This window comes from Python bivittatus, unplaced genomic scaffold (genome assembly GCF_059951505.1).
Source record: "Python bivittatus isolate LINGU-HERP-01145 unplaced genomic scaffold, Pbiv_v1 ctg000480_np1212, whole genome shotgun sequence".
In the NCBI taxonomy this organism is placed as follows: domain Eukaryota; kingdom Metazoa; phylum Chordata; class Lepidosauria; order Squamata; family Pythonidae; genus Python; species Python bivittatus.
In genome coordinates, this window is record NW_028277075.1 from 59,211,221 (window position 1) to 59,229,358 (window position 18,138).

Sequence of the window (18,138 nt, forward strand, 5' to 3'; positions counted from 1 at the left end):
AGGGGAATTGACAAGCAATTACATGTACTAGAAAAGAATAGGCTAATTCCTGGATGTTGGAAACCACTCAGATCTCAAGATAATGTGCCATCAGCTTCTAAAATAATATTACCTTCTCCGATCAACAAGTGATTCCTAGGCCAAAACAACTGAACTTAGAATGACATGCAGTTAATCAAATGGGACAGGGTCAAGGAATAACTCCAGGTTTCAAGAATGTCCTAAATAGCAAACAGATAGTGGATAACATGGAACACAATATTTTTAAATATGCAAGTAGACTGATGTCTATTCTTTCTTCACTAGAAAAACTGAATAGTTTTGACATACCTTGATTATAAATTAAAAGAGCCATCAGAGGCCAAATATGCTAATGGAATTGGAGCTGGTCCACAGATTATCAATTCACAGTGCCTAATTAAAAGGCCATGAACTAATTTGGTTGGGCTGAGGAAAAGATCACTGTCGTTTGGAAATGAAACACCAATAATACCCCAAAATTATCATAGCTGCTTTGCTGCAGCAACCATAATTCAATGAGACAACTAAATTTTCACTGAATTACAAGCTTCCCTGAACTACATTTTGCTTTTGTTTATACATTAATAAATTATTATTCAGAAAAAAATATTACACAGTAAAACAGGAATAAAATTCCTTGTATTACGTTCTAACATTTTGAAGAATAATTACAATGTATTATGGATGCCTTTAGAGTTAAGTCTCTTTATCTAAAGAAACAACTCTAAGACATTCTAAGCATGAAATCAATATAATTAAAGACTGCCCATTGCTAGCCTGTCTTCACAATTACAGGTACCCAACCAAGAGTTACCTCTGGGTCTCTCTATTGAGGAAAAAAATGGGAATGAGATATGTGGAAAACAATAGTTTATGACAGTTTCTACAAAACTGAAGGAGGTAGCAATAAAAGCAGTCAACAAGATGGTATTATTCACAGTGAGGTTCAACTAAAGTTATTTTGTTGTGTTATGAGTATGTGCTTCCACGTACCAAATAATCTCAGACACTGTAACTTGCATAACTGGATGGAAATCTTAGAAATTTAAAAACATTTAGACCATATTGAAATCAACACTTTTTAAGCCTGAAACACTCTCTTTCATGCCAGACCTGCAACTGGTACAGTTATTTACCCTTTCAGTTGGAAATTACACAATTTGACACAAATTTCCCCCTACATTTTCAAAAATAAACTTGCAATTCGTGCTTTAAATTAGGGAATCATCAAGGAAAATAAGGAAAGTGTGGAGAGTGGGAGCTGGGATTAGGTGAAGGTTAGGGTTAAGGTACTGGAGGGAGATTATCTTCTATTTATCCATGTATCCAACAGTAAAGAGCCAATCTGCAAGTAGATTTGGTACAGGTAGTCCTCGACTTACAACTATTCGCTTAGTGACCATTTGAAATTACGACAGTGCTGAAAAAACTGACTTACAACTGGTCCTCACATGTATGATTATTGCAGCATCCCCGCGGTCACGATTGTGATTCTGGCGCTTGGCAATCATCACACATTTATGATGGTTGCAGTGTCCTGCGGTTACATGATTGCCATTTGTGACCTTCTCAGCTGGCTTTCAACAAGCAAAGTAAATGGGGAAGGTCACAAGTCATGGTCACATGATGCCTCACTTAACAACCACACCACTTAATGATGAATTCTCCCATCCCTATTGTGGTTGTAAGTCGAGGACTACCTGTATCTAGAATGCTTACCTTAGAATACAATACAATACAATACAATACAATACAATACAATACAATACAATACAATACAATACAATACAATACAATACAATACAATACAAAATACTTTAATGACCAAGTATAAAATATATACAAGGAATTTGTCTTCGGTGACAAACAGCAAGATCAACAGTGCGTTTGGATAGCAACAGAAAAATAATAAACAATAACACTACACAGTAAAATAACTTTTTCAAAGGGAGAAGCCACTGTCCAGCACATATCGAGTCAAGTAGTGTTTAACAGAGCAATGACACAAGGGAAAAAACTATTCCGATATCTAGATGTTTTAACATATGGTGCTCTGTAGCGCTGTCCTGAAGGAAGAAGTTGGAATAGTTTATATCCAGGATGGGAAGAGTCTGCAGATATCCTCTCTGCCCTCCTTTTGACCCTCACAGTATACAGTTCTTCTATAGAAGGCAGGCGGGTTGCAATTATCCTTTCTGCAGACTTAACTATCCGTTGGAGTCTGAGTCTGTCCTGTTTGGTTGCAGAATCAAACCAGATAGTTATAGAGGAACAGATAACAGGCTCAATGATTCCCCTGTAAAACTATACCAAGAGTTCCTGGGATAATTTAAACTTCCTAAGTTGCCGCAGGAAGAACTTCCTTTGCTGTGCCTTTTTAATGATGGCTGTAATGTTAAGCGTCCATTTCAGGTCTTGGGAAAGTATAGAACCCAGGAACTTGAAGGACTCTACCACTGATACTGGGTTGTCAAGTATGGTAAGGGGAGGAGTCTTAGAAGGATTCTTCCTAAACTCCACAATCATCTCCACGGTTTTAAGTGTATTCAATTCCAAGTTGTTATGACCGCACCACAAGACCAGTTGTTGAACCTCCCGTCTATATGCTGACTCATTTCCATTTCGAATTAGACCAATGATAGTTGTTTCATCCGCATATTTCAAGATTTTAACAGAAGAGTCTTTTGAAATGCAGTCATTGGTATACAGGGAGAAAAGCAGTGGGGAAAGCACACATCCCTGAGGGGCACCTGTACTGATTAACCGGATACTGGATGTAGTTTTGCCTAACCTCATGTGTTGTTTCCTACCTGTTAGAAAACTTACCTTAGAGCTGTATATAAATGGAGGAATGGAAGTCTATACTCCCTTAATATAATTCAAGTTGTATGGGACCCCTAATCTAGTGCTTCCCTAATATGCTGGGACTGCAGCTTCCACAATTCTTTGACCTTGTCAGCTACCAATTCTCAAGTTGCAGTCCCAGAGAGATGGTCATGGAGAAAGGCTGGCCTAGGCTTTTTTCTTATATTCTTAGAAGGGTGAGGATTTGGGGCGGCTATTATGGTAAAAGAATCAGCACCATTTACATTGTTCATACCTGATTATACAACGGGGGACCCAAAAAAACCCACAATTTATTTATAAAAAATTGTGTATTTATTTTTACACGTTCAAACTTCAGTTACCTTCAAAGTACTCTCCATTTGATGCAATACACCTATCGATACTTTTTTCCACTGCTCAAAACAAGTTTTGAACTCATCGATTTTGATGCCTTTTAGTGCTTCTGCCGTTTTTTGTTTCACCTCCTCCACATCGGCAAAATGTTTCCCTTTGAGGACTTTTTTCATCCGGGGAAACAAGAAAAAGTTGCACGGGGCAAGATCGGGTGAATAGGGAGGGTAGGGCACAAGGGTCATGCCGTTTTTGGTCAAAAACTGCTGAACACTCAGCGCAGTGTGTGCAGGTGTCAGGGTCAGTCTCCAACTGTTCCTTCAAAGCACGACACACAGTCAAGAGATTGTCTCTTTGTTCAGGTGTGAGGAAGTGAGGCACGAATCACCATCACAAAATAGGCAAATGCATTGAAAAATTCTGTAAAAAAAAACTCACTGAAGCCCAACGCAACCTCTCACAACAACCCAGCTGGTACACTGATGCAAATGGGTTCCTAGAACACTCACCTAGCGGGGGAAGCCTGTACTACAAAGCGCCCGCCCTCCATAAGATAATTTTGGGTTTTTTGGGGTCCCCCCTCGTATTTGGCCTCTCTAAATCATTAGCTATCTATTCAGAACTGTATGCTCAAAACATGACAACTCAATCTGTCAAAACTGTATTGGTTGTAATTAACAATACATGTCAGGTTCAGCCCAAGAAACTCAGCAGGACAATTCAGGAAAAATTCAGTTACTTTATTAGCTTACACCTACTAGGTAGAATCTCACCAGACTAACTCTAAACCCCAATGACAGCAACTAAACATTCTGCATTCCTTAAGGTAGTGCTTGTCTCCTTCTCTTTATTTTCACACACCGTGGTTGAGGGCTGAGGAGATGCTTGGGATTCCTCTCCCCCTCCCTATGACCTTGGACCTCCGTGCCACGATCCTCCTCTCTCATGTCTTCCATCACAATACACTAAAATAACATACAAGTGACTCCAAACAAAGTTCAACACTTTTAAAACACGAGCACATGCAAATTTTCTGCTGAAAATTTGTCTGTTGTGTTTCTGTGACCTAGAAAAGAGCCTTTCCTTTTCCTGGTTGTTTCTCAGAGATTACTTCTACAATTACTATAACAGGAGTGGAAGATAGCAATCTGCCACTGTTTTTATCAGAGTATGCCACTTCTTTCTGATATATATAGCCTAAGAGATACATATGACTCTTGCATTCTATCATAGATAGAAAACAAATCTCTATGAATTTATTTTAGAAAGAAATGGAATAACTTGCTAGTATGAAGTCCATAATGTTAGGGTAGTAATAATGAATGGAGATCACTAAAGCCAGTCTTTCAGAATTCAAATATTTTGTCCAAAACAACTTATATTTTAGAAAGAATTATCTACAAAAAAGTGTGCATTAGAGACTGTTGTGTTGTAAATGAGCAAATATCAGGGAAAGTTATAATTAAACTATTTACTTGAAAGAGTAGCATATTGCACCACATTTGGATTTACTTCCAGTTTTCACAAACCAAATAATTGGCAGAATAATGGATAGAACATAATAAGTAAATGCATGCAATATTGATTCAATGGATTGAGACAGTACTGTATTCCTTGTGTCAGAGGTACCATTCATATTAGGAAGAGAAGGCTAGAAACCAGGAGTTGGTGAGTTCTAATCCTGCCTTAGGCACAAAAGCCTGCTGGGTGACTTTGAGCCAGTCACCCTCTCTCAGCCCAACTTACCTCACAGGGTTGTTGTTGTTGTGGGGGAAAATAGGAGGACGGAGTATTAGGTATATTCACTGCCTTGAGCTATTTATAAAAATAAGAAAGGCGGGATAAAAAATCTAAAAAAAAAAAATCTAAGCTGACAACATGCATAGTTTTTCCTTACCTCAGATGCACCAGAGAGTCTCGGTACTGTAGCAGGAGCATAAGCTGGCTCTTTCAAATGATGCTCTGTTGATCTCTTTCTGCCCTGGCTCTGTCCTTCATGTGGCATCCCACTTCTTCCAAGCTGACCATAGTCTCCTCTACCCCATGTAAAGACTTTCCCTGTCTCTAAATATCAATAACATAATTGCACATTGTTAGTTCTTGAACTTAGATAAAACCATAATAAAAATTATTAAGCTGAGCAAAATTGTAATATAGCACATTAAGCTTCCCTTTTTATTAAATATTTCCTTCTCTTCAGTTTACATATTTTCCACGCAATGGATTCAGGGACTGAATTCATAAAACATACTAACCATTTATGGGGTTGCCTGGTTTTGGCTTAGTATATTCTATGAATTCAGCCATGGTGATTTGTTGAGTATGGTTCCTTTTGTTCATTTATTATATTTATATTCCACATTTCTTCCAGGAGCTCAAGGCAGGATATATTGTATACACTCTTCAAATTTTATTCTCACAACTTTAATGGGTATGTTATGCTGAGAAATAATGACTGCCCCCAAAGCATCCAGGGACCTCCCTGTTCCTAGTCTAGCAATATAACTATTCAAACATTCTGGTTTGTGACTTAACATAGGAGTGACAAGTTATATGCTGCACCTCATATCCATTTTGAGTTTTCAGGATGGTCACCTCATGTTCCTGCAGCCTCCAAAAAAGAAAAAGGAAAAGGAACTACCCTCCTAGCAGAACAAAATCTATTCACTTTTGCCTTAGTGCAATCTGTGAATTTAGCTTATTAGAGTTTAGTCTGACAACTACTGTATAGTTTAGCATGATTTATGAAATCAGCCATAAACTGAAATCTAAAAATATCTGTATGGTCAAATAACATGTACACATCACTTTCAAGATGAAGAGATGCTCAGACCCAAAGCTACCATCAAAATTCATGACACTAATATAGAGACTTGCTTCCCAGTTTTCGTGGCCTCTTGACAATCTGTCATTTCAGCCCTTAGGAATCATCAGGAACAGATCTCAAGTTTGTGAATATTTTAACTTACTTCTCACCAGTTCTCTCCTGATCTCCTCACTGTGAGAGGAAATGAGTCAAGAAACCTCCCTACATATGGATAAAATACTCAATTAACATTTTTCCAATTCTACCAGGAAGTCACAAGTCTACTACATTAGCCATAGCTTTGTCCTATTTAAAATTCATAACACACCTTTTCCTTTGAAGCTTTTAATAGTAATAACTGCAATCTAATTTTAGTGGTTTAATTATAAACAAATCTAATATCATTACCATTACAAACTTAATTGCAGCTCTCAAGATACAAGTCAAGTCTTGATTTCCAGCTTAACAGAGCTTTAAAAAACCAAGGGACCTGAGACATACTTTATATTTGACCAAAGATATATGAACTGTGGAAATCACCTCTAGGATACCCCAACTTCCATGTTTTCAATACTAACCTAGTTTTAGATTTTTGGATCAATTTTTACAACCACTAGCAAAAATGACTATTAGGGAGATTTTATCTGAAGAAAGAAAAGTTCTATTTACAAAGAAAGTTGGTTCTATCTATATTTTTATTTTGTACTGTGAACTATGCCTTAGTTACACATGATTGTTCCTTGTTATTATTATTTAGTTTACATTAGCATTTGTCCATTCCATGAGCAAGAGAGATGCCATCTGAGCAATACACAGAAACACCACTTATGTTTAGAATGCGAGTACTCATTCTTAATTTACACTTTGGAAAGTACTCATTATTAACTTGCACTTGCATATGACAATTGTTTCTATTACCACTTCCACTGCTACTTCATCTTGTTTTACCTTGTAATTTGATCGTCCTTTTATTACAGTTGACATTAGGAATTGAATTGTATATTTTCCCCCTTGGGCTTTGCTCCCTTTTATGATTCAATATCCTCCTTTTTCTTAATATGCATACAGCTAAGAAGAGGACTGTGTCCAGTTGCAGCCACAAACTCTGCCCCCATATGATCTACAAGAGTTTATACACCTTACCCACAACATCAGGGACTCTGCTAACTCAACTGTATACTGAATATATTTGAGCCTGTTTTGAGCTTTCATTCTGAACAGATAATTTCTTCAAGAGAAAAAGAGTTATGCAGGCTGGCTGCATCCCGTCAATCCTCAGCCTTCCTATGTTAACTAGCATGGCTTGAAGCTGGGTTCTGCATGTATTCACAGGAACTTTCTGCATAATCAAGGATCTTGTTTAATTATGCTCTCATATATTTCAATTTTTATATAAAATAGCTGCCGTAACTCAGAGGTAAAGGGATATCAATTTCTGGAGACTCCATGCACATGTAGAAATATTTAAAGGTAGATATTAATGTGGCCTGTAAGAGGATAGTTATCACTATCACATATCAGAATCTTTGTTCCAAACTTAACTAAACTCCAACAGGCAACCAGACAAGTAAGTTAATATTATGTTAATTCAAACTTTTACAAAATGATTTTTCAATTCATATTTCACTGCATATTCAAGACTCAAAAGTTCAGAGAAACCCAAACTTTATTCCTGAGCATGGGTAAAGAACTAATATCCTTTCAGAGGTTGTTGGACTTCAACTTCCACTTTGCCCTTAGTTGATTTTCCGTCTACCACCTAATTAGTACATATCAGCTTGCTACTCACTGTGTGAAAACTCTAAATTAGTATGGATACATATTTTACAATAAATACATTAGCTTTTTGCCTTTATGCTTGCAGTATCTGCTGAGGTTTCCCACCACTACAACTTCAGCTTGTCGTCTCAAAATACTTTAAGATTTATATGATGACATAAGACATAACATTTGCAGTATAATTTGCACATGTTATCCTGAAGGTATCAAAAACAATCAAAACTATTTTTTATTCAGCTTAATATTCAACAAAGCTCTTTGCGTCTGCAACAATTGTCATAAACAAAAAACTTCAATACATATACAAATAAGTGTAATTCTTTGGACAACATATTTACTGCTATAAAATACATACATATGAACACCCAAATTTCCTGCAAAAGTTCTTAATATAACTACTGCCTGTGCTCAGTCACTCATTAGACGGACTTGCAATAGGGTGAGACATAGTAAATCCTATACACTTGCTACCAGGTTTAGTTCTAGTCTTGACTACCTGTTCTGGTTCAACTATTTGAGAAAACATTATACAAAGATAATAATTTGTAAAGATCCTAAGTTAAGCTTAACAACCTAAAGCTCTCCAATGTTTTGGATTCCAGCCACTATAGCTGCTTTTTATTAGCCATGTTGTGTGGAGGGAGACAGCAGTTCAAATCCAAACATCTCTGTGACAGAATTGAGAAGGTAAACACTGACTGCCATCCTGTTGTTTTACTGCCTAGACATTCAAACTGTACTTGTGGTTGATAGCCTGAATCTGGAAAAAAGAAGAAATAAAGGGCTTCATACACAGAAAGTCTTTTACCGGGGGCAGGGGGGGAGCTGAAATGACTTAAGAAGCTGGAAAGGAGGACTTGAGGGAAAGAAGATAAAAATGGCTAGGAAGCAAAGATGGCATTACACTATCTCAAGCTGCTGAAGAGATACATGTCCCAGAACGATTCAAGATGAGGGATCCTATAGGATCGCTATGCAAGGAGGACAATGCAGTGTGAGATCTATCTACCCTGCACAGATATCCAGAAGAGGAAGAACCACAAACACCAGAAAGAAGATCCAAGTTTTGCTAACCATAAGAGGTTGCCAGTTAACTGAAGCACTCAATTAGCTCTTTGGGAAATTTAGTAGCAGTTACATTTTTGGATAAACATACTGTTGTTTTAGCAGAAACAGTAATACCGCAAACAGAGACAGACAACTAATCTCTGAATTGTGGAGTAGTTAGGTCATAAAATAATTTGCACTCTCCCCTGTCTTTTTGTTATTGTAGTTTTTAACTGTTTTAATTGGTTTTAAGGGTTAAATGCTGTCATTGTTAGTTGTGTAGTCACATGCAAGTGAGATGGGCAGAAGAAAGAAAGAAAGAGAGAGAGAGAGAGAGAGAACATGGTAAATTTTTTAAATATTAAAACTACTGTGAGAACTCTCACCTTCTTTCTGCCACTGACATAAAATGCATATTCACATGTATTTGGCAAAAGCTGTAAAGAGGGAACTATTTACACTTACACCTTTTGTGGCCTACATTTAAAATAGAAACACCATCCTGTTTCTAAAAGTCCTGACAAAAAAAATTAATTAATTGATTAAAAGCTATTCCATAAAACTGACCTGAATTACATGGTATCTGCCTTTAGCAATTACAGCTGAAAGGTCAGTATACAGAAAGCTTCAACATGCTTGATGAAAGCCTTTGAAAGGAACTGAGGATACCTATGAAAGTCCACACCCTCCATTTTACGTGGCCTAAGAAGTTTGCAGCAGTTCTGAGATTTAGACTAAAGTAACAGAAGAGCCCCAAGAACACAGAAGATGAATTGCTACTTGAAATATAATGAACTTCCTAAGTAAACAGCATTTCTGTAATAAGGCACAGCATGTAAACCATCAACAGACCTAAATCTTAAGAGTTCGTGTGGGTCTACACTGTTGTGTCTTTCTGTTTCTCTCTCTTTTCAGCCATTCTTTAAGAATGCTTCTGGGTCCATATGAGAATAGGGCCTAGAGGCTTTTTGGAAATAGAGGTTATGCCTGAGGCTGGTGTGTTGCTTTGTGGTATGCTAATTTTCTTTTCTTTTCTTAATTAAATGACTTAAAAATATACAAAAATAGGTAAGGCAAAGAATTTGGAAGTACCAAGGAATGAATACTATTATCCCTATAAGCCACACTGTGAATCCTGGATTTGACCCTTTCATATCATCCTATACCAGTGATGGCAAACCTATGACACGCATGTCAAAGGTGACATGCCACGACGTTTTGGGTAACACACCAGCATTCACCAACACCCGACAACAACTATTCTCCCTATCTGAGTTACCAAAGAAACTGAGTTTGTTTTACTCGTATTTCATTTTTGTAATTATCTGACATTTCTTTATATAATACATATCACCACACATGATTAGACTTTATTTTTTTAAAATAAATGAATATGTAAAGAATTCTCTTTTGTTCGGGGGGTGGGAGGGTGTGACATGCCAGCAGAATCAAGTTAGGCATTTTCTGAATTTTTGGCACACCAAGCCCGAAAGGTTCACCATTGCTGTCCTATACAATGGATTGCATGAACCACAGCCATCAAGTGAAGGATGCTTAACCCCAGCAGCACCTTCTAACAGAGTAGGGAAACATGAAATTCCAGGGCCAGATTACTTGCAGGACTGCCTGTCCCTGAGGGTTCCTGCCCATCCTATTAAGTTAGATAGGGTTGGAGAGCTCCAAGTCCACACCCTTAAATATTGCCACTTGATGGGACCTCGAAGGCACACCTTCTTGATGGCCGCCCCAGCCCTTTGGAACAGCCTCCCACCTGAGATCATAGGGAGCCCTACCCTTTTAGCCTTCCAAAGGGCTGCAAAGACCTGGCTCTACCCCCAAGCACTGGGCTAGGATGGGGATTGAGCTGTAAGGATGTTTGATCTGGCACTTTGGAACAAGCATACTTTTGTTTTTAACCATGTTTTTATGGCTTGTTGTGAGCCGCCTAAAGTCACTGTATGAGATAGATAGCCATATAAGTCCTATGAGTGAGTGAGTGAGTGAGTGAGTGAGTGAGTGAGTGAGTAAATAAATAAGTAAGTAAGTAAGTAAGTAAGTAAGTAAGTAAGTAAGTAAGTAAGATGCATTGGGTCCCAGTAAGTTGTCTGGGCACCAAGGTTCCAGGAATGGAAGAATCAAATCCTGACCCAATCTCAGAAGGTGCTATACATAAAATATACCCAAATACATTGCCTCAACAGAATATGTCTGTAGAGCATGTTTTGATAAAGGCATATGAGTCTATCCACCTTCTGCCTCTTCATCTTCTTCTTCTCTTTCTTTCAACCTCTTCTTTTCTTTCTACCTTTCCCAGCATTAGAGCTTTCTCCAGAGAGCCAGGTCTTCACACAGTTTGTCTAAAGTAGAATAATTTGAGTCTGGTCATTTGTGCCTTGAGTGAGAACTCTGGGTTGATTTGTTCAATGATCCATTGGTTTTCTTGGCTGTCCATGGCATTCTCATGAGTCTTCTCCAACACCAAATTCAAAAGCATCCATACTCTTGTTATCTTGTTTCTTCAGTCAAACCTCTGCTTCCATAGAGTGTCACATGGAATACCATGGCTTGCACAATTCTGATCCTTGTAGGTATAGACATATCACAGCATTTGACTATCTTTTCCAAGGCCTAATGGTTGCCCTACTGCCCTACCAATACTAGTCTGTGACATATTTCTTAACTGCTTGTTCCTTTACTGTTGATGGTTGACCCTAGAAGGCAGAAGCTATTCTCACCACTTCAATGGCTTCATTACCAATTCTAAGGCTGGTTGTTCTACCTGTTGTTATTAGTTTCTTCTTTATATTTAATTTCAGTCCCATTTTTTCACTGTGCTACTTGACTTTTATTACTAAGGCTTGCAGATCCTTTGCATTTTTGGCTATCAGGGTAGTGTCATCAGCATAGCACAGGTTACTGATGTTTCTTCCTCCAATTTTAAAACCACATTCATCTTCTTCCAATCCAGCTTCCCTTAATATACAATATATTCATCATACAGGTTGAATAAATAAGGGGAGAGTATACAGCCTTGACATACCCCTTTGCCAACCTGGAGCCACTCTGTTTCATCATGTTCTCTCCATCCTGTGGCTTCCTGATGCTTATAAGTCCCTAATTTTCACTAAACTGTTTACCTTGTTTGTAAATATGTGTATCATTTTCAACTTCATAGAAGGACTAGTTATTTAAAAATACTTGAAAATGCTTATTACTTTTTTATCTCATCAGAGTTCACCTATATTTTAGGCCTTATAAAAATCTTAGATTAGATAGATTAAGAATTTGGCTCCGAGTCTTCCTAGTTTGAAACATTAACCACAAGACAACACTAATTTTCAAGGTTTTTCAACAGAAAAAACAAATAGCACAAAATTGTGCTCATTAACCATCTTCCTGGTATTTTCTGGCATTCTATTGCCAGTTATGGGAGGGAAGACATAAAACAAATGATGAAGCCTCCCAAGAGTTCACATGTTATTTTGACAGCACTAATTTATCTATCATTTCTTTCAGAAGACCTTGGGTCACTAATTCTTCATATTTTACCTAGGAGTTCAAACAGAATTAAACTGCTCAAGAAGACCAACAAAGGTCTTGTAGAATATATTCATGAAGCAAAATAAATCCTATTTAGTACTTCTCTAGAACATCACTACATGCCTTTATAACAGAACTGTTTTCCAGAAGCTTTTAGTACAGGGCCCCAATCCACAACAGGAGCCTACTGGGTGGGACAACATTTTTCCTTTCCACCACAGAATTTATCTAGAAGAAGCTACCCAACTCAGCCTATAATTTTATGGTGTATTCCTTCTTTGGGTCTTTGGTATAGCTGCATTTGGACATAAACATTTTTTTCCATTTTTTCAATCCATTTTCACAAGAAAGAATGTGTAACCTTTAATGTACTGAGAATTATTTATCCATTTTTATGATGCATAACAAACAGATCTGTGTATTTATTCAGAAGAACACACAGATAAATAAACTTCCTTAATTAAGGCAGTCTTTTTTATTGGCCCTAGCAATATAAGGAGGAAGGCAGTTATTCTGAACTAAGGATGAGTCACCTTTTATAAGGCTTAAGACTTTGTTCTCTCCTTTCTCTTCAACACCCTTCTGCTATATTTAGAACTCCCTTCGGTCAAACCATTTAAATGAGATCCTTACATAATCTAATTTACATCTGCAATATTATGGGACTTTTAGTCCCATTCTCACAAAAATATCAATTATAGAGAGTGACTTTCAGTTGCGGCTTTACATTCTGCAATTTGTTTTAATGAAGCATGCTGCAAGGATAAGCTTTACACACTACTACTGTTTTCATTCCCAAATACTCAGAAGCAAAAGGGCAAGCAAGCAAGCAAGCAAGGGGAAAAAAAGGGACCCATAACACCCTGCTTATGGGCTAGATCAGGGTTCCTCAACCTCATCAACTTTAAGATGGGTAGACTTCAACTCCTAGAACTCTCCAGCCAGCCACAGCTACAGGGGACAGTATTTCTGTCCAATATTGATGGCATATTGGAAACTGAATCCTAGACCTACTATCAGAGTAGTGCAGAATCCTGAGGAGAAAGTACCCAATATTGCTTAGAGAAATTACATATTCAAATACAGTGGGCAGGACATGCTTTTTTTCAGGGAGGGCTCTCGTGGAGCATTGTGATACTTGGAAGATTAACCAATCCCTTCATTCATTTTAAATACATGGAACTTAGGCAGAAAACAAGATACCTCCTTCTTCAACCCTCTGGGGAAAAAAAAACTTTTATCTGATTCCAGCATAGATATGCAATGTTCATTTTCTTTGAGTTTTATACAAGAGAAGCCAAAGCAAAAATTATGAAGTTGATTTATTTCAATAAACCATAGTTAAGGCTAATACAGGTTATTGCGTAGAAATAATGATGAACTGGAGCTATTTGAAAATGGAAATGTCAGTTAATTATTTGTTTCTTTCTATCAATCAAAGATTACTACAGAAAGTGAAAAAGAAGGGTTGCAGTAGGTTATAAAAGAGACAAAATTATTATGTGAAAGTATTCTTAAGAAGTCCTGGTTTGTTAACCTGCTGGGGAGATAAAAAAATTAGCTTGGGCTTTAGAAGCTAATAGAGCTATTAGAGTATGCTATGAAGGAAAGTAATAAAAAAATTAATATTTTGTGTATCACTCCAATTAGTTTCCCCCCAAACCTAGATCAAATATCAGAAAAACAGGACAATAAAAACAGACATTATGGCTATTCCCCTATCAAACCACTGCCTGATGACCACAGTCCAAGATAGTATGATACTGAAAAAAAGCCTTCTATAACACATCTTGGCATCTGTTGCATTCTGAGTTAAGAACTTCTAACAGTAGGACTGGGAATATATTTCAGGGAGTGTTCATATTTGACATACAGTGTATTTGATTATTGCATAGCAAGGCAAAGTTGCTGATTGCTTCCTCAACACTGCTTCAGAGTAGAAAGGGGGAGAAAGGGAATGAAAAACACTAAATTACAGCTTAGCATGAGGACCAATCAGCATATTATGTTAAAAATCAAACTCTACATTTTCTTGACACAGGATTTTGCCATGCCTTCCACACATTACAAGCCCTTTTAGGAGCCATCCAAATATTATTTTCAGTCAAATGGATATTGTTGTATTTTAGATACAACTTTTTAGGTTATACCTGATTGCACCACCATGTGTGTCCATCCACTCCAGATTCTTCTGATTTTTTCACCCTCAAAATAGTGAGCTTCAATCTTCTGAGGTTCCAGAACAACAACATCTTTGCTTAGTAGTTGCTTGTGTTTATTGTTTCCCCAAACATATAAATCTCCTTCATCTTAAAAAGAGAGGAAGAATAGAACAGCAATTAAGACATTTTCTATATTTTTTCTTAAGGTCACAGATATTGGGATTAAATGTCATTGTTCTATGCACAGACAGTAAAGATCTTAAATTTTAAAAAGAAACTACAATTCAGAAATGTTAAAGCACAAATGAAGCATAAGTCACAATGTATGCAATTAGCCATAATTGCACATTAAGTTTCCACAAAAAACCAAACTTGTAGTATATTAACCAAAACAGCCCCATGCAAACAAATGCATCAAGAACATACAAACGCACAGCCTTGACTTCATCAAGATACAATACATACACACAAAGCAAGCATAATAAATGTTCCCTTGACAACTCCTCCTAATAAAAAACCATACTGACAAAAGTTCTCATACTGTCACTAAGAATAATAAAAACAAATCTTGACAAAGGACAGATGGAAATAACCTAGGGTACTCAAAAGAGGGAGCCAAGGAGTCTATTTAGGTACAGTGAGAGGAAAAACTAAACACAAGGTTTGCATTTTGTCTTTAGTGACAGAGCTTGTGTGTTGTGTGTGTGTGTGTGCGCGCGCGCCTTCAAGTCAGTCTTGACTCCCAGAGACAGCCTGGATAAGTCCCTGCAGTTTTCTTGGCAAGATTTTTTCAGAAATGGTTTGCCATTGCCTTTTTTCCAAGGCTGTGAGAAAGTGACTGGACCAAAGTCACCCAGCTGGCTTTGTGCCTAAACAGGACTAGAAACTCAGGGTCTCCCAGTTTCTAGCCTGGTGCTTTTAACCACTACACCAAACTGGCTCTCCTCAATATGGCTAGCAGTTGCCAAAATTCTTTTGGCTTTAGTTTCCTGACTTTTTTTCAATACATTTCATTTATTCTCAGTTCTTGGATTTTCTTGCAAGCTTATCTAAGTGGTTCAGCTCTGCTTATGAGGATAAAGCCTGAAAACAGCTAAGAAAAATACAGACCAAAAAAACACAAGTCAAAGTCACATAAAGCATATAAATAAGATTTGAGTTAGGACTTCAAAGTAATAATAAGCCAACCTCCATATTTAATATAGTTTATATAATATTCTGCTGTCTTTCGGAAGGGTTACAGATTTGTTAAAATGGGAGAAGGTAATAGGTGTTGGAATTCTGTTTGGAGACCGAAACACCTAATGCATACACACAGACACAGACACTTCCAAGGAAACGTGAGCTAATATCAGAAACAGAATGTTTTGTATGGTTCAGCCAAGCCATAGGAGTAGCTACAGACAAGGAAACATACCTGTGAATGACATGACATGATGTGAGCCTGAAGCCACACTCCTCACTTTGATATTTTCAAAACCTAGGACAGTAATCCATTTATGTCATAAACTGAAGAGAGAGAATTCCTTTCACAGAGGTTTTCTGTGTTACATAATGTCATAAACACAACTGTAAATGAAGAGAGCTAAAAAATGTAAAATATGTAGAAAAGATTGCTGTATAGGTCATGTTGGGTTACTATACCACAAGCAAATTTTAATAGATCAAAGGTCACTTTGATATGGCCAAGTGATTTTAAAAAATACAAGCATATACATTTACAAATGGAATTAATTTTCAAGAACCATGACTTGGCTTAGGCAACCGAAGTTAGTCATTGCTACATGGAAAGACCTGAAACAGGGGCCTGAACTAAAGAAATGTTGCTACTATGAAAACCACTGAAAATAAAATGAATAGCAATAGTGAGGTTTGAGGATGTCCTCCCTTGAACTATAATGCCTGGATTCCCAGGCTTCCTGGAGGAAAAAAAGCTGTAGATTATGTGGAACACAATATGAGACAAAATATGAGTTTCTAAAGGGGTTTTTAGAAACGTTTTTTCTGCTTTTCAGTGTTTTCACTCAATGAATAAAGACTGACAACCCTACTATCTGTTGAAAGTGAAAGTGCAGTACTTCCTGGTTCTTTTTTTAATAGGATGGGGGCAGGATGTGATCATTCCTTCACACAAATCCAGGGATTATGTAAATATTATTAGGTAACAGCAATCGCAAATAAAAGCAGCAAAGTCAGGAGCTCATGATCTTTCTAACCCCTATTTTAAAATATTATTTCTCTCTCCTATTGATAGCCTTAACAAATTACCTATCCAATGTATGCATTTGAAGCCCGTTATTTTTCCCATATGAAGAAATGGAATCTTATGTAACAGCATAAGCATTATAGCAGTCTTGCAAATTAACTGAGGGCTAGAGTGGGAAAGGAAAGCCAGGGAAAAAACTGAAAAAATGAGTTGCAAAATGAAAAACTGTCTGGACACCACCTTTAAAGATAAAGCTTTCTTCAACTGGGACTTTACTCCTGGTGTAGTTTTCTTGTTAGCAATACAGAAGTGGTTTCCTCCAGGCTATTTTTTTAACTTTAATTTATATCCCTGAAATTCAGAAGGGTAGGCCTGATATTTGAATTTCCCAATGGCCAGCAATAATTGCCTTCATAAACTTGGGTTGATATACAATTATCACAAATGCCTTCTGACACTAGTTAAATGGCTCTTCATTCCATTAACCAATCCCTGTGAAGCATCAGAATCAAGCTATAGAGTACTGCAGCTTCCCCAGGATTAGGTGTTCAAGTGTTTTGGCCAGGCTGGCAGCAAACTGCACCCCCAACACATCTGGACTCTCCTAGACTCTCCTTGCTGTCATCCAGTGGTCATCCGGATCTTCTGCAGCTCAAATATACTAGCTCTAGAGTTTCCATTCTGTAAGGCACTCAAAAGACTTTATTCACACAGCATACTGCACAGGATCAGACTGATGATGCTTCAACCTAGTGATCTGAGCTACATACAGACGTACAGGGGAAAATATCCTCCTGCCCAGAACAAAGATCTCTTCACTGGAGTTCTCCATAACAGCAGAAAATTGAGGAGAAAGAGCAAATCTAGTATAAAGGATCAACAAATGTTGCTCCCCTCTTTAATAGGGAAAATTGAACCCTAAATATCCTTGTCAACTATAAGTTAAATGTGAGCCAGTATCATGATGCAGCTGTTAAAAAGACAAATGCTATCTTGGGATATATTAATAGGATCACAGAATCCGGACCATTGGAAGTACTTGTTGATCTCTATTGTGTCCTGGTCAGATCCCACTCGGGGTGGCGGGGGTGTACCACAATTCAAAAAGAGCAGTAACAAACTGAAGCAAGTTCAGAGGGCTACTAAGATAGTGAGGGGCCTGGAAATCACATCCTATGAGAAGGTTTAAAAATCTGGGTATGTTTAGCTACAGAAAAGACAACTGAGGGAAGATTTCATAGCAATCTTCAAATATCTGAAGGGCTGTCAAACAGGGAGTAGACTTATTCTCTATTTGTTTCAGAAGGGAAGACTAGAACCAACGGTATAGAACTACAAGAAAACAGGTTCAGCCTAGATATCAGGAAAAACTTCCTGACTATATGAACTGCCAATTAGTG

At 37.5% G+C, this 18,138-nt stretch overlaps 1 protein-coding gene across 3 annotated transcripts in view; it reads right to left on the bottom strand.

Annotated features, from left to right (window-relative positions):
- SERGEF (secretion regulating guanine nucleotide exchange factor) overlaps positions 1-18,138 on the bottom strand; it is a 96,526-nt gene that overhangs the window by 67,386 nt on the left and 11,002 nt on the right. For 2 of the 3 annotated variants that reach the window (XM_025168192.2, XM_025168193.2), the window contains exons 7-9: positions 15,950-16,012; positions 14,521-14,679; positions 5,096-5,262 (exon numbers count right to left, since the gene is read on the bottom strand). In XM_025168192.2, the coding sequence (XP_025023960.1) occupies positions 5,096-5,262; positions 14,521-14,679; positions 15,950-16,012 (389 nt within the window). Of the gene's footprint in view, positions 1-1,887; positions 2,254-5,095; positions 5,263-14,520; positions 14,680-15,949; positions 16,013-18,138 lie in introns of those variants that run through there. The other variant, XM_088146019.1, reaches the window with a different exon arrangement.